Here is a 17826-nt window from a genome sequence, read left to right on the forward strand (position 1 = left end):
TCTATAGTGTTCGAAGTAGAAGGGTAGGTGTTTGCTCAGGTCTTGTGATGTAAGCAAACAAGTCTTGTCTATCACTACAGCTTTAATTCAAAGATTAAAAAAAGAATATTAACATTTATGATACTTGAGTGAAATAGTATTCTTGTCTGTGTCTCTTTGAAGGTTGTGGTAACCTGTATCTGAACTGTTTAATGGATAAATTATCCTGTGCTAATTGCCATGATGTTTAGAAGAAGGAAAGTTGAGCCTATTGTTTTCTCAGGCCAAAAGGCTGCTGGACATGTATAAAAACCTTGGGACACAATCCTTCTGCATCTCAGATCTGCTGTGGGTTTCAAGAGGGGGGAACCTTAAGCCACAAGGATTGAGATCCCCAGTCATTGACTGGAGCCACCCTGAATATAGACATTGGACTATAACCTATGGACTATATCTAAAAGGACTTTTGGCAATTACAAGCTCATCTCTGCTATGTATCTGAACCTCAAGAATTGAATTCAAGTCTGTGTGTATAGTGATCTTTTAACCAACACTTTTCTTTTTTAATAAATTTTAGTTTAGTTAATAAGAATTGGCTATAAGCATGTATTTTGGATAAGATCTAAGTTATAATTGAACCTGGGTGTGTGGCTGATACTTTGGGATTGGCAGAACCTTTTCTTTTATATGATAAGATGAGATAAGATTTTCACTAATCATCATATCTGACCGGTGTGTTTAGACAGAAGCCTGAGGCCAGGCACTTTGAGGGAACTGCGTTGTTTGGACTTCTGAGTAACAAGTGAGGTACGTAAATAGCATAATGGCCAACAAGGGCCAGGCTAGAGACTCTTGCCTACATGCTCGGGGTAGTACTGATCGCCATATTTGGGGTCGGGAAGGAATTTTCCTCCAGGGTAGATTGGCTGAGCCTCTGGAGGTTTTTCGCCTTCCTCCGCAGCATGGGGCAGGGATCACTAGCAGGAGGGTCTCTGCCGATTGAGGTCACTAAAACACAGGATTGAGGACTTCAATGGCAGAGTCCAGGGAAGGGTCATGTGGCCTGCAGCATGCAGGGGGTCAGACCAGATGATCATAATGGTCCCTTCTGACCTTAAAGTCTATGAGGTACTCTAGAAGCTGTTTTGTACTGGCTTGGTAAATCTAAGTATTGGAATATGCACCAGCTTCTGGGGTTTGTCTGCCCTATTTTGTTTGCAGTTCACCCTAATTGAGTGACCTCAGCTGGCTCCCATAGGCAGCCCTGTCAAGCATTAAGGCACCTAAAGTTACTAGGCAGGTGATACAGGTCTAGATAAGCCCCAGCATGTGTCACTATGTACAATTAATAAGGAATATAGCTGCTGGCTCATGCTTTTAACATGTGTTTAATCCTCCTGAAGCTTAGAAAGGACTCCCAGTACCATTTTTGTTTAAGTTTGGTTTTAATATATACACTCTTACTCACAGTGAAGGGGTTGAAGATAGCTAGTGAAGCAATGCTCCTGAAATAATGAATTTAGGATGTATGTATGTAAGTTAGCTGTGGAAGAGAGGACAGCCTGTGGGGGTTGGAGAAGCTGGTGCTAGCACTGTGCCTTCAGTGATATGAAGGAAGGCAGTAGTTATTGGAGTTATTAGCATGGTGTTGCTTAATGACAGCTGGCTTGACTGGAGAAGGATAGACACTTTTGCTTATAGATGAAATCTAGTCAAATGAGTACATTCAGATCCTTAAATCAGACAGCTGCAGTTAGCAGAATTCACTAATCTTAGAAAGGTACAGGGCCTCCACCTTAAATGGTTTTAATTTTAGAGCTGTAATGCTAAAGTCATCTAGCCCACTTTCTAATACAAAATGCAAGAAAGCTAGGGCCAGCAGCCTGACAATTAAAAGTTATGCATTTAGATGTGCCCCAGAACAGGGTTGTGCTTTAAGTGTTTAGAGTGTAACGGGCTAGTAAGTAAAATAATCTATATGCTGTAGTACACACCAATAGCAGATATTCTATGTCAAATAAAGGCTAGTCCAAGCACAAGGTGACAGATTTAAATTGGAATAGGACTGACATGTAGATTCCCTCTTTTGAGCCTATGGAGTTTAGTGCTAAGAAATAAGTTTAGCATAAGCCAGACCAGGACATTCATAGCTAAGCTTAGCTACTACTTCCCCTTACAGAAGGCTGAGGGAACAATCTCTTCTTTTAAGAAAAGGAATTTGATCTGGCATGAGGTTCCCATGCCAGGGTATTTGCACAAAGATAAAGGATAAACTGATAGCTCAACACTTCAGGCTAAGCTCCCAGGGAAATGCAAAGGAGAAATCCATTAGATTCTATGTTAAAACTGAGAGATTTGATCCAATACAGAAAATAAGAGTTCAGCTGCTGCTTTTAATTGTTTCTCCCAGGAGAAGACAAGTGCTGAAGTCTTCATTCCCACTGAAGCAGGAGAAGCAGCCATCCAAAATGAAGGGATGGAAGTATGAAGCTGTGGAAGAAGTACAGATTGGTCGAGTTTTTTCATACAAATAGAAGTTAGACATTTCTGGCTGTGATTAACACCAAGCCCATCATTCATTAGATACTAGGTCTCTGGCTTATTTCAAACCAGAGGTTTCAGCCATTAAGCCACTGAGTAACATTCCTTCAAGCAACCAACTGTTAGCCATTTACAGGAACAAAAATGGGAGAAGTGTTAAACATATACATGTTTATTACAATTTACATTACTCCATAGCAATGGGGCAGCTCTGTTCTAATTCTTAACAATGAAGTCCTAACAAAAATAAATCCAAGCTTTTACAGTAACTTAGTCAATGCATAAATTAAAATTCTGGCTTGTAATGGGTTCAGTTATCAAAGTGCTTTTTCAACAAAATTCCCCACCAACCATGAAAGGAACACGCCTAATAACTAAGAGCTTAACCCACTTATTCATGCAAACAAGTTTATAACCCCTCCCCCCAATTCCCCCCACACCTCTTAAAAAAAACTATTTACAGTTTGGGGGTTAGAGAAAACAAATTAAAAACACCCATCCGATAAGCTTCATTACATGGGCTGCCCTTTTAGTTTAGGGAAAGCAACATTCTATATAGTGTCCCATCACAGAGTACTACTAGTGTACATAAAGCTGTTTGCAGTGTATACGGTTTACACAATCTGGTACTGTTGGGGGCAATAAGTCATAAGCCATCCCTCAAATTGCTCCTTTTCAGAGGTTTCTCCATCTTTATTCTTGCTTAGTTTACAGGTAAGCTACCGCAAGAACATTTCATGGAGTATTTAACACTGCATGTAGGAGATCACTTGCTGTTCTAGCACTCTTAATGAGTGAGGATATACAGCATAGCACTCTTCCCTACATAGAACCTGGCTAGTTAGAGGCTTTGGGCTTTTTCCTCCAAACAGGACTTCAGAGACAGCCCCAAGTGACTGATTTTGTGCCATTGCATGGAATCGTGCAGTACCCTGAAAGAGTAGTGGACTTGCAAATAACTGTACACTTTTTTTACACTATCACATGATCAGCAGCCACCCAGTATCCCCAAGTCACACTATACACAACCCCTTCAGCCGTGGAAATCTATTTCCAGACCACATGCTACTGAAGTTACGCTGCCTTAACAATGAGAGATCAGCAGCAGCAAAGGGTACATTTGGTTGCTCAGAACAAACAAGTTAGCTGGTTTACTTCCAGTGAGCTTTGGTTCGGTTTTAAAGAAAGTTAAAATAGCATGATCTTCAGGGTACAGAAAGGGAGTTTTACTTTGTTTCAACTACAGCAACCTTATAGAGTCCCAGAAAGAAGAACCATATTTTAAGTTAGCCTGCACTTTGGGGGAAGAAAAAAAAAAGACGCCAAAGAAGATAACCCTGAACACATTCCCTCTTCCAAAAATATTCCAGCTCTCAGATGCTGGTTCAAATTAAGCTGAAGCCCAAAATACAAGCAGTAGTACATGAACTTCTGTCACTGACTTTCAGACAGTAAACAAGGACTTATTCTTATCCCACATTGGTACAGCAGTTCGTTTTCATCCTATATACATAATTTTCATCTTCATGGCAGAGGAATTTAGAGCCTGCAGAGAGAGAGTATTAGGCATCAAATAAAGGAGACCAATCCCACCTCTTTCCCATCCATGCCCACAGAAACACCAATCTGAGATTAGTTCCCCTGGTCAAGCTACACTTTGCTCAACTAAATCACAAATGCAACCTCAACGTTTTGCATTCTATTATCTTGGGAGGAAGGCAAGGGCCACTTTTATTCAGACTTGGTCAGAATGTCAACCACAGCAAAGAGTAACCATGAGTGGCATGACAATGACGTTGTTAAGGCTGCTCTACCCAGATACCACCCAATATGAAGAGGATGAAAGGTGCATCCATAAGGAATCACCTTTGGTCTGCTTGCAAAACTAGCAGCCAAGGTAAAAATTGACACAGCATTTGCTACAAAACTTGCCTCCACTACACTCTTCCAGTACCAGCTCTGTGAGTTGTTTGGTTTCGCCGTGCTGCTCCACTACCCCTTCCACCTCGAAATCCACCACGAAAGCTACGTCCACGAAGAAACCTGCCAGACACGCCAAATGTCTCTGTATTAAGCTTCCTTTCTTCAGCCCATGTTGTACGCCTGGAACTGAACAAGACTGCAGTCAGGCTTGAGTCAAGCATGACCATTATTCAGAAGATGTTTTGTGAAAGTCCGTCCCACTTGTGCAGGAGCAAGGAAATCATTTTACAGAGATCTAGAAAGACTGATATGCTGCACCCTGCCTTCTCTGCACCCTTACTCAAGCCTTGGACTTGTCACATATTAAGGGACGGCTCAATGGTCATATCTTGTTAGTTACCATTTCACCCCAACTGGAAGCAGGAACCACAAGTGCCTTAAAGGGACTGAACAGTAGTTTCAATAGTGCTACAGTACCCACCACCTGTTTTCCTGAAATACTATTGGTACCTTTAGAGCAATTAAGTTCTACCAAGTTTCAATCATGACAACCAGAAAAGGAGTTCCTGTTTTAGACCAGCTTTAGTAACTAGAAAGCACTAGACTACTCCTTCCCCACAGAAAGAGTAACTGTATATCACTATCAGAGTAGCAGCCGTGTTAGTCTGTATCCGCAAAAAGAAGAACAGGAGTACTTGTGGCACCTTAGAGACTAACAAATATGCATCCCAAGAAGTGGGCTGTAGTCCACGAAAGCTTATGCTCTAATAATTTGTTAGTCTCTAAGGTGCCACAAGTACTCCTGTTCTTTTTGTGTATATCACTATACTACTTATAGTAACTGTATGGAAAAACAGGATTATATTTCTGAGTTCCACTGTCAACAAATGAGACTATCAATGTTGGGCTTGAGTGCTGACACCGATAGGCAAAGTCATTGTTTAAAGATTCAGAATTACAGCAGCCCCTAGAATCAACCAAGATCAGGGCTTTTGTGCAAGCTGCTGTACAAGAGCAGTTCCTGGAATCAAGAGCTTACAGTCTAAATAGGGAAAAAGAGGGTGCAAGGAAACAGATGAAGTGATTTGCCTAAGGCCCACACAAATTCAACAGCAGAGCCTGGATTAAAGCATTAGAAGTCTGACTTCTACAACAGCTCTACTCTACACCTTCCCACCCCTTCCCCCCCCAAAAGTGTACATTGATTACTTTGCACAATTTATATAGGAAGAAAAAGAGTGCAATTATGACTTAGAAGGATAAAAATGCATCTGTTAGCCAAGGAAGTGCAGCATACAGTAATGGGAGAGGAGGTGGTTTAGAACTTCAGAAAAAAGTTAAGGGCAATCTAGCCACCAGCTGTCTGGTAAGGACACAGGAATGGATAGGTTATCAGGGGATTTTAAAACCCGGGAGAACTTTTTTTTTTTTAAACAGACATTTAAAGGGACACAATTTAGAGACAATGTTTTAAATAAAATCCTTAAATTAAGCAATTATCTTTAGGAAATTCTAATGGAAGCATAGAACAACTTGGATTTAGACTTTCCCCTACAAACACTGCAACACTTGTGTCTGGAAGAACAGCAAGCAACTCTCCATAATCTTAATGGAACAGATTCAGGCTTGGAGGACAAATGGTAAAGAATAAGTGGAAAAAATTAGGTAAAGTTAAGGATATTTTAAAACAGTTTCTAGAATGTCTAAGATATTGCAGTTTATGATATTCCAATAGTTCACCTTTTGGATGTCTTGCGTTCAATCTGATACACCAAAAGCATAACTTTAAACTCAGATGTGAACAAGTGCTTAAGTCAAGTGAATTCCCTCCCCCCCCCCCAAAAAGAAAAAAACCCAAGACTGCAATTTGTTCTAAGATCAGATATCACTATTTGTAAGTTTAGTAGTGTCTAGTGAGCTGTCGAATTCTAGGGCCACATGCCTTCCAAAAGCCTGGTTATTGATCTAAAACTTCAGAATAGAAGAAGCCTTTCAAGATGCAGTGTTTCATTTATCCATGTTCCTATAAATGGCTAGGCTTTGTCTAGCCTAGACCCTCACTAATATACTGCCGGCACTAAGGGGTATAAGACAGGCTGAGCATCAGAAAGATAATTACCTGGATTTTAGTTCTGAAGAGATGTTGTCAAAGAAAGACTTTGATTTATCATAATAGCAATTGGGTCCAAGGAGGTCTTCATCTGCATTGCCATCATTCTGAGATGCTACTCCAGGATCACTCTTTTCTTCCCCTGCCTCAGCTTTGTCATCTGAAAATAGAAGATTAATTACACACTTCCTTGCTGCATATACTGAAGAGCCATAAGTTTTCTTGCTCCTCAAACTAGATTGATTAAAATAGGGAAGAATCTCCAGTCACGTAATTTCTCAGAGCAAGAGGTTGTCTATACACCATCCTTAAAATTAGCAAAGCCACTTACATTTAATAAAGACACAAACCTTTAAAATTCAGTTTCTTCTTGAATTCTTTATCAAGTTCCTCTCTGTTGAACTGTGCATTTGCACTTTCAAAATCAAAGTCACCTTCAAACTTTATTGTGTTTTCCTTCACAGTGGCTGGTCTATTTTGTCCTCTAGAACGATTTCTGGTTCTCCTGTTTCCTGAAAGCAGGAGAGTTTAAACACTTGGTAACACGTAGGAAGGTTAAATGACTTGGTCAAGGCCAGAGAAACCAGGATTAGAACTCAGGAGTTTCTGGCTTCCAGTCCTGTGATTATGCCACACCTCTTTGAAAGAGACATCTGATCTTCACTGTAGAAGAACATTAGAGCAATACTTTAACTTTTTGGAAAACATTCTTGGCTGTTAAGTCTTACTGTTAAGTTAAAAGAAGAACGGGAGTACTTGTGGCACCTTAGAGACTAAGAAATTTATTAGAGCATAAGCTTTTGTGGACTACAGCCCACTTCTTCGGATGCATATAACTGTTAAGTTAGAGGACTACAACCAACTTTCCCTGACACTGTTGCATTCAACTACTATAAAGATAACGCCAAGCAGTCTGTGGGGAAAAAACTAAACAATTAGTTTTCCCAGGAATCTGAAGGAATTTAAGCCCATAAATCCACACACATTGGGATATGTACAGATTTGAGGAAACCCACACAAGGCTGGAACCAGTTAAATGGTTCTCTACAATACATGAGGAAGACAACTTAGATGAGTTGAGATAACATGATCTGGCTGGTTACGGCTACCTCAAATCCCTTTTGAAGATCCTTACACAGTATGAGAGGTAGCCTGTGTAAAGACAACAATTTATAGCAAGTTTACAAGATGTACTGGAGTTTCAGGGGAGACAACAGAGCAATTCTCCCCTGGTATGTTCTCTATGGCTCTGCAAGGTTCTTGCAGAACCACCTCTGGAGCTAAGGAAGCATTACTTCTGCATGCCTGAATGCTCTTTTGGCTGTTTTGTTCCATGTGCCCTCTTTATTTTATTACTATTAACGTGGTGCTGCTCATAAGCATCTTACGTTAGCCAGTATTCTCAATTATATGGAGCAGAGAATTTGAGTTCTATAAGGCAGTTTGTCTGTTTAAAGTAAAGTTAGCCTACCCGATCTTCTCCTTTGAGGTCTTCTGTTTTCATCATTCACCTGGCCTTGAGTTTGCACAGGTGGTGGCTGAACTGTGTCTACAGCAAAGAAACCAGGAAAGGAAGACTGTTTATAACCCAAGCATATAAGAACAAAGTTAGCTTTCAACTTCTAAGGTATGCCAACTTAGAACAGTCCTTAAGCCTGCTTGATAAATTACTTCAACATTTTTCTGAAGGAAGCTCTACCAAATACACATTTGAAAACAAGACTTTGGTATACCATTTGTCTTACTACTTTGCGGAATCTGCCTTCCATTGCGTTGGATCCCGGAAACTACTTTTGCTGGAGGTGGCTTTTTTTGATTCATGTTATCAACTGGACCAGTCTGAACAGCCTGCTCCACCATGGGGCTTTTGCGTATGGGGTGAACCAATGGGAAGCCAGTACCTGGAAAAACAAAGGGGTGATTACAATAACTAGTTTTTTAGTTGCATTCCAGGAAGTACTGCATGAAAGAATTACAACAGTGCTCCTGAACCCCATCTACCTCCATGATCAAAAACAGATTTCAATGCCTGCACAGAACCTCCTAGGCACTTCCATTATTCTGCTATGGGAGTTTGGTATGCATCTCACTACATATGAGTAAGTGTTGGCATACAAGTTTTGGCCCATGAGCTCAGGTCCATAAATCAAGTCAACAATTTTACTCTTGAAGAATGCAAGTTAACAATTTGCTCCTTTATAATAATAGTTAAGGACAAAGTTAATATGCATATCAAATTAAGAAGTCACTATATATGCACAATAAGCTTCCAAAATATACAAATTCCCATTTCTCTTCATTAGGTATTCTTGTTTGTGTACGATTTTACAGAATAAATATATTTTTTAGCTAAAAGAAGCTGGCTTCAGACTTTTCCTGGAAGTGCTTCCTTTTCAAAGTAGTTGTGAGTCTCAATGTGCATAACTTTTACTGTACACAGCTTTTTGATATGCAGAACCAGATTAATGTGTCATCAATGTCAGATCTATTGTTAAAATAAATGTTTAATGGCTCTAATAGTTATGGTCCATCAAGTACAAGTCACATTTATATGCCTTTGGAAGTCCTTCCATAAGGACACTACATCAAGTAGTTGGGTACTGTTAAAAAAGACCACCACCAAGAAAACCCAGAAACAAGTTGAAACTAGTCCAGTCTCAATGTATCCTAGATATTAAAGCACAGTACAGGAGTTAGAGGGTAACATTTCAACCTTAACCAACCTCCTGGACTTGGTGTAAAAAAAGGTGTTGAAACATGACACATTTAGGAACTTATCTCGACGGTGTGAAGTCTAACAAGCCATATTAGAAAGTAAATAAATGTTCAGACAAATACTCATTCCTTATGGTTGCAAAGAAGTTAAGGTTTGGTACTTCGAGACATCTCACTTAATTCTTTATATGAACATAAAATTTGATGAACAGAATGTAGGTAGTTTTGCATAAGTGAGGACAGATATTTGCTTCCATGCAATTGGTTCAGTTTAAGATCAAGAAATGCATTGCACCATTACACAAGCCAAGTCATTGCTTATTTTAGTGCATCCTGAATCTGCTTTCTATTTCTAGGAGTCTCTATTGTGCCACATACTAATCTAGTACACACTTAAGACTTTCACAAGAATAAACCAGAAATACCCTTAGAGTAGGTCTGGATAGTAAGTACTGGGAAGGCTTAATATCAGCAAGCATCATTTTGAAGCTTACTTTAATTGGATCTTTGATATGGTACACAGAGATAGAGATGGGCCAAAAAGAGGGGGGAAGCTATGCACGTTTGCTTTCTAACTTGACCCAAGCATTTTTTTTAAAGTGTAGATTATAAGCGGATTCATGACAGCTACTTGCACATGTGGATTGTACCCACACTATTTGCCCTGAAAAACACTGCAAAGCTCTTCAACCTAGTTTTCCCTGAACCTACTTGTGAACTGGATTCACTATAGTGCATAAAATTTAAGCTCGACCAACTGTCATGTCTTTGTTCAGATATGATAGTTTCCATGAATGCAGATTGTCAAACAAGAGGTTCAATGAGTAAAGCACGAATGCTGCATTCATGCACCACCTACTGAAGCAGAGAGCTATTTGCAGTGGCCCATGTCAAGTGTGGAACACATTCAAAAATTCCTCTCCAATCACAAATGGGAGAAGGCTCTAGTATTTCTTTAAGGACCTAGCTAATTAGCAGTTACCCCAGAACTTAGTACCATTATAGCCCTACCCAGAAACAAAATTTGTATCTGCATCTGTGGATGTCCACAGATATAAAGTGGATATCCATGGATTTGCAGGGCTGTAAGCATCATTCCTTCCTCTACTGAAAGGAAAGGTCCATTTCATGCCATTCTGTAAGCTGGCAAATATCTATTGTTATGTCCCAACAAGCAAACATCTTCTGCAACCAGCCTTCCCTATGAAGACTAACCACTATCCTGTACTTGTTCTCCTTCCCCAGCCAATTATCCTAGAGTAGCAGTAAGCCAGAGCTCTAACAAATGGTCCAAAACAAAGAACTAAGAACGATGTATCAGTTTTGCTAAAGTTACACACAAGTACTGTCATTTTGAGAGGGTTAACAAGCAGAATAGAATGTTTTGCAAACACCATGCAGGTTCTTCCAAACATTTGGAGTCCTCAAACTGCTGTTACCCTTGGAAGAGAGCTGATGTGGCTCGGAAGACATGTCAGGTTCTGAAACAGGTTGTGGAGACGGAGAAGAGCTAGGGCTGGAAGCAGCTGCTGATGTTGGAGGGCTTACCAGTTTCTCTAAAGAGACAGAGGGGAGAAGAGAAAGCAAAAAAGGTACACAAATAAGGCAAGGTAGCTGAGACACTGTGAGGACTTGGAAAGAGATACAAGAAGTTACCTAGAATAGTATTGAGATGCTACCTATTTGGAGTCCTTTCCTACGGTACTGAGAATTTTCTTTATCAGAGTGCAGAATCTGCAGGTCATCTTAAACTAGAAACAGACTATGTCCTCATTAAGTCAATAACCAAATGTTTAAGCTTTTTTATATATAAACTTCCAAACAGATGCTATTAGACTCATTTACTGTTCTTACTGTCTCTATACAGAGAAATTTCTTTAACATTTTTTACAATTAAGCCTCATTTCATAAGGCTGGTTGTATCCTCTGTCAGCAGTTAAAGCAAACAGTCAATTCAGAAAATGTAGTTATTAGTAACGCTAGGGCACAAACCCTTGTGAAACCACGCCTTAAAGACGGGGTACAATTTCAAAGAGCACATCTTCAAGCTTTTACTCACCTAAACCTAAGGAAGCTGCATATTGCTGGCTAAGTAAAGAGCTGGCAGCAAGCTGGCTGTAGTGCTGCATGCCTCTAAATGGACTATAAGGCACATGTGGCTGGAAGGATGATGTAGAGGCAGAGCCCAGTGAAGACTGCATAACAAGAGAATAGTGTAAGTACATTTCCACTGACAGGACCCAGCAGTTTCTGAACTCTTGCATTTCCTATTTCCCCACTGTCCTTGCAGTTGAGGATTTAGTGCTTCTAGTACTAAACACTGACTGTTTAAAATGTCAATTTATGAAAATATTTAAAGATCACTTACAGCAGTGATTTCACCTGGGTCAATTAAAATCTGGACTGCTTACCAGGTTTTCAATGCTGCAATACTTTGGCCACAAAGACTGAAGAAGGTATTGGGTTGAAAACCAGTGTTTCCACTTGAATTATGAAAGTTCTTGGAAACATTTACACAGACCTTTAGTTTTGTACCACCACCTTTATAACCCGAAGCCTGGTGGTTTAGGCCAAGCTTTGAATTGCTAGTATTTTGCCTCAAAACGGTCTACCACCATTTCAAATTGAAATTCTTACTTGGACAATAGCAGGATCCTGAGGCAGAGTATGCTGAGCTTTAGGAGGTTCACATACAGTAATGTCTTTGATGTCACTTCCCCGGAAAATTATGTATTCATAAATCTCTTCTCTTGGAGGAGCAGGTCTGTCTGTGGGTCGGTCTTCAGTACCAAATGACCGCACTGGAACATTTAAGAGAGAAAATAGTAGATATTAACCTCTATTAGTACTGCCACTTGTTTCTCCAGCACATTATAGTTTTGGGTGAAGTTTAGCTTTATGCCACAGCAAAGGGCATGTACTCTAAGGATCCCTGCTACAATATGCATATACACACACACAACCACCCCCCACCACACCCTCCCCAGAAGTCAGGTCACAGTTAGAACGAACAACTCCTGACCCTCACACATTTGATTTTTCTAAAGCCCACCTCAGCAGTAGTCCATGTAAACAGGTGATTCTTAAAGTGAATGACTTGGGCTATTTTGTATTGATGAAGCCTGTTTCTAAGATGAGCTGCCACCGCCCCCTTACCCAAGACTGATCTACTGTCAGCCTCTTAAACTGGGGAATCCAGCTTGAGTTCCTCCAACCACCACAACTGTGGCAGAACAGCACAAGAAGAGGGGCCGTCACAGGCAGCGAGGTCCCAACTACAGCTGAGCAAATAATGCACTTGTTTTGTTCACTGGCAATGCCAAAAAAAGTTAATTAGTTTTGGGCCAAACATTCTCATTTGCTGAATCTTTCCAAAGAGTCAAAAACATCCCAGCTTGATCCCCCAGCCACAATTTGGGCAATCTGCCAAAAGCAAAGGAGGACTAGGTTCACAGAACACTTAGGAGCAGCAGCTCTTATAACCTTTAGTCCAGTGGTTTGGGTACCCACCTGGGCTGTTGTTACAATTGTCACTGGAATAGGAAAAAAGTGAGGATGACTCATCTGGTGGTTAATGCCCTCACCTAGAATGTGAGATATTCAAGTTCTAGTTCCTGCTCCAATGACTAGTTTCTTTAGTAAAAAAGTGAACAGCTGCAACACAAGAGACTGAGAAGGTCTCTTATCAGAAGATGTCATAGCCCAGTGGCAAGGGCACTGGACTGTAATGTGGAAGACAAGTTAAAAATCTCTCCTCCTACCCCTACAAGTATTTTGTGAAGCTAATTTTCCTTTGCTTTTGGCAAAATGCCCCTCCCCCCCAAAAAGGTCAAGTATAGTTGAAACAAAACATTGTTTTGACATTATCAAAAAACCCTATTACTTGGTCAAAACTATTTGATGACCTCAGCACAAATTCATGAATACTTCTGGTCAATCCAAATTTGTTTTTCATAGAATAAGTTAATCAATCACCAAAAAATATTTCATCCAGCTCTAGTCCCACTCCATTTAAAGCTTTAGAGTTCAAACCTTGACATTTTTAATTTTTCATGAAAGCGTGTGATAGATACAGGTAAAGTCCAAGTTAATACATACACATTCACCTCTCTCCACTCCCAGAGAGTAATGCCATTGGTTTCATGATTAATACATATACTGCCTGCCTTGCATCTTAAGCAAAGAACTCAAACACAGCTTAACTACATTTTGCGAACATTGAGCTACCACTAAACTGCAAAGTTGCACTGAATGGACTTCTGGATTTGCAGTTTCTTGAAGCACAGACTAAGATGTTGCTCATATTTCAGCAGGACTAGTGTCAGTCATTCTCCTTACAGGTCAATGCAGAGCACTACATTATGTGGCACATCCTTGGAACAGGACTAGGACACTAGTAACTGATTAATGCTCCTCTCTGTTCCAGCACTGCTGAGTCTGCAAAAGTCTTTTAAGCTACCTCAACACCACAACCTAGGAGTGCTCTGGGATCTGCAAAGGCTGCCCATCATTCTCCAGGTGCAGTTTAACGTGTTTTGATGTGTAAAAGCCTAAATGGCCTGAGACCAGCCTATTTGAAGGACTGCCTCTCCCCATGCCATACTACCATATCTGCAGTCAGCAGGGGCTACCCAAGCTGGATCCCCTCAGAGAGGCAGCAGCTGGTAGGGTGTTCTGTGATAGCCCCAAAATTCTATAGCTTGGTCCTCCCTTGGCCTGAAATAGCCCAAATGTGGTGACCTTCCAGGCACACTGCAAAAGAAGTCTGTCAGTTTTAGAGAAAATTGAGAGTCTATGTCCCAAAATGATAAGGGGGTGGGAAAGGAGTTTCTATAGATGTCTGGGTTAGTTCCTGCTGACATGATTATTTCTGTACTGCTGAGACCTTACTGATCTAAAACGTTAGGACACCTAGGACATTGGACAGAAGTCTTATTGCAAGTCTTTTAAAGGGACATAGCTAGCATTTGCTAGCTATCTGCTATTTGAGAGATTCTGTCAAGACTTCAAAATGCTTCTCTACTTCTCCAAACAAATCAAGGTCTTATTTATGAGCCACACTTCTGTCACAATGGCATGGGTCTAAGTATGACTGCAGCACTATTATTGTCAGGCATCAGAAAACACTGACATAAATCCTGTAGTTTAAGAAATCTTAGTCTTGCAAAAAAGCAAAATTTGATTTGAAAAACTTATAAAGTAGCATTTTAACAATGGAATATGAATCTGTCAGTTAAGAAATTAAGTTACAACACAGATGTCAATACGCTGCAGGTAGTGAACCAAATTAAAAAAGTGACCAACATCCAAAATACTTTAAGACTTATAGCTTTATTTCTAAGGAAAACAGCACGTATTTTTCCCTACTAATGTAATACATATGAAGACATTCTTCTAGTACCAAGGTCCTGTGAAAGGCACTCCACTTAAGCACTGAAGTAGTGAGTGCTAGGTGGAAAACAAAGGCTACAGAGGAGACTGCTGCATCCCACTCATTACAAAGGAGGCTCTGAATCAGCAGTGTAGATAGGATAAAGGTAAAAAAATTGCATTTGTGTATATATGGATGCTAGGACCTCTACTCAAAGGACAAAGCAGCCATAGCCCTGCTGTTCCAGCTGACAGACAGCGGTGTTGGGATCCAACTGAATTCCATTCTCTTCTCCTAGCTTCCTTACATACAATCTGTTACTCAGGCTTTGTAAAGGATGTGATGAAGTACATAGCTTTAGACACAGGCATGCTTATGTGGAGGTAAATCCTGCTCAGCTACATCTTATTATTTGAAGTTAGTCAGATATCTCAAATTCAAAATAAACTCATTTTAAGTAGGTTTCAAACATCCAAGTTAGATTTTCTTTATCTGCAGATCGGCACATAAGAACTGTGGACCAGGAAAGATTGCCTGGGTCCCCTGAATACTTCCCAGTATGGAAAGACAAAAAGATGAGGTCCTTGAATCTGATGCAGTAAGAGATTGCTAGTAGAAGGATTAAAGTTTGAGACACAGGCAGAGTTCAATGATTTTAGAAGTAACATTTTCAACAGACTGGAGAGGAAGGAGTGCTGATGAGGAAAGTTAGACATTACGAAGGCACGAAGTCTTTTCCCCCATTAGGAAAATGAGGAGACGGTGAAGTGTGAAGATCGAGAAGGCAACAAAATTAAAGATACATGGCAGAGACGAAGAAAACCAAAGCTTACACTGAGACAGGAGGCTGGAAATAGGAGAAGGATAGTGGCATGATTAGAAAAGCAGCATGGAAGAAATCTGGTTTGAGAGACTGTATGAGATGGCAAACAGAACTAAGATTCTAGACAGAAGCAAGTTTGGGAGTCACTTGTGTAGGTGGTAGATGAAAATAAGGACAGCCAAAGACTAGGAGAGAATCAAGATCAGTATGCCCAAGGACAGATAGCAAAATAAGGAGTAAGTGACGAAGCAGTCTGCAAGATAGGAACCAGAAAAGCAGTGTCAAAAAAACAGGTAAACAGACTAAGGATTATACATAGGATTTAAGGGCACTGCACAAGAGACTACTATTTCAGAGCATTATTCAGTTTGAACGTAGTCCAATTCTTGATCACAAGTATTAAAATGAGGAACCAAGATTTAGGGTTTGTACATTATTTTACACAAAAAATGTAATAGAAATTAAGATTCTTCTATTTCCACAAACACTCTGATCTGTTACTCACCCAATCCAAACACTGCAGAATTATTTTATCATCCAAGTAATAGAAAGCATATGAAGTAGGGCAGTAAAAATCAATTCAATTGTTAGAACTGAATGTTATGACTAAATTATTGTAAGAGAAAGAAGTGGGGCTGTTTAAGACTAACAGGTGAACTTCAGACACTAGCAACTCTTTCACAATTTTTCATCACAAAAAAAGCTGAATTACTACGCTATGCTTGAGAAATTAAACAGGTGTCCGAAGAAGGCCTTGTAATATTCCCACCAGCCTCCAAGTAAGCGGCAGTATATCCAGCAGTTAGTTCTCTTGTGAACATTTGACTTTCTTGCATTTGACCATTTGCACTACAAGCCAGGCTCACAATACTGTAGGAGATCGCTCTGGCACTGTAAAGTAATTAATCAAATGCTGAATCATGAAAGAGGCCACAGCTAAATGAACCAGCCCCGGCTGTAATTAAGGCTTTGCTCCTCAGTCTGCCTCCCCACTTGAGCTTGGGCAGGTGGGTATTTCCGAGCTGGAGCCGGAGTCTGACTGAACTAAGACGCGGGGTCCCCGGGGCTTTCGCCAGACCACCCCTGCAGAGCAGCTTGGCTCCAGCTGCTGCCTGTTTACACCTCCCTCGGCTCATTGTCCAGGCGCGTGGGGGCTGGAAGAGCATCCCAGACACGGCGAGAGATTTAACACGGACTGAAGCCGAGGTCCAGGCACCATCGGGGGGGAGCCACGGCAGGGAGGCGCTGCCGGGGCCCCCAGCCCCCGAGTCCGGGGGTGGCCAGCCGCGGCAGGGCTCCCGGCCCCAGCTCAGCCGTCTCCGCGTCCATGGGCCCGGGCACGTCGTTCCGCAGAGCCCCGCGCCGCTGCCTCCGCCGTCCCGCCCCCTACCAGCTCCCCACCGACCCCCCGCAACCCCATTCTCCCTCGAGCGGCGGGACGGCTGCCTAGGCCCGACGTCCCCGTCCCGCACCGGGCCGGGCCTGTGGGGAGAAGCCGCCGCCGCGCGGAGGATGCCCGGCCCGGCCGCCCCTCACCTTTGGCCAGCGCCACGGTGGAGTTCTCGGTGTCGATGGTGTAGAGGATGCCCTCGTAGCGGATCTGCGCCTTGGAGATGAGGCTGATTTTGCTGCCGATGTAGGGGGTGCCCGAGCTCATGGCTCCGCCGGGGCCGGCCGCGCGGCCTGGCTGGGGGCTGAGGAGAAAGCGGCAGGAGGCGGGTGGCTCCGCTCGGCGGCGTAGGCCCTGGCTAGGCGCGGGGGAGAGGCCGCTCAGGTAGCTGCACCGCCCGCCCAGCCTCGCCCCCTCACACACTGCGGAGTCGGGAGCCCCGCCGCCGCCGTCTGCGCCTTATATAGGGCGGAGGGAGACGGGGCTGGTGCGACATCGCGCATGCGCCTCTCTCCATCACTGACCAGACGGGAGAGACAGGGTCAGACGGCAGGCACGTGATCCTGCCGGCAGTGGGTGCCACGTGCTCCTGCTCCCCGGGGCAGAGAGCGCGTGCTGGAGCCCCCCCGCCTGACCCAGCTGCGATGCCGGCGCAGGGCACAGCGCAGGGCTGTGCAGGAGTCCACTGTCAGCATGCGCTCCTGCAGCGGGTACAGACACACCCCTCTTTGGGACCCTCCTGTGCTCTAGGACCACAGGGTGAGAAGCCCACCCACCACAAGCATTAAACAATTGCTAGTCAGGCCCCCCCAAATCATGAGATTCTTAAGAGGATACGTTTTGGGGTCTCTTTGTTTGCCATCTGGTGGTTAAGCTTTGAGGTGACACTTGGGTCACATCCCTCCAGCTTGTCTCTGCAATCGCAAGGGCTAGACACTTCCTTCTGAAAATTTAAATTCTCATCTTTTGCCATC

The 17826-nt window shown here is 42.3% G+C and overlaps 1 protein-coding gene across 3 annotated transcripts; it reads right to left on the reverse strand.

The window, feature by feature from the left end:
- Positions 1–2671: 2671 nt before the first annotated feature.
- LSM14B (LSM family member 14B) lies at positions 2672–17335 on the reverse strand. Of its 3 annotated transcripts, none has more exons than XM_054045665.1 (10): positions 16999–17335; positions 11906–12069; positions 11328–11463; positions 10663–10824; positions 8287–8454; positions 8025–8102; positions 6904–7065; positions 6563–6713; positions 4453–4629; positions 2672–4066 (listed from the first exon to the last, which is right to left on the reverse strand). In XM_054045665.1, the coding sequence occupies exons 1-9, from the start codon at positions 17117–17119 to the stop codon at positions 4458–4460; spliced, it is 1314 nt and encodes a 437-aa protein (XP_053901640.1). In that variant the 5' UTR covers positions 17120–17335; the 3' UTR covers positions 2672–4066; positions 4453–4457. The 3 variants fall into 3 exon arrangements, with proteins under 3 accessions (XP_053901640.1, XP_053901641.1, XP_053901642.1); XM_054045666.1 differs by having other exon boundaries at positions 10708–10824; positions 16999–17333; XM_054045667.1 differs by lacking the exon at positions 10663–10824 and having other exon boundaries at positions 16999–17334.
- Between the last annotated feature and the right edge of the window lie 491 nt (positions 17336–17826).

The sequence above is a fragment of the Malaclemys terrapin genome, chromosome 12 (assembly GCF_027887155.1).
Source record: "Malaclemys terrapin pileata isolate rMalTer1 chromosome 12, rMalTer1.hap1, whole genome shotgun sequence".
Lineage (NCBI taxonomy): Eukaryota > Metazoa > Chordata > Testudines > Emydidae > Malaclemys > Malaclemys terrapin.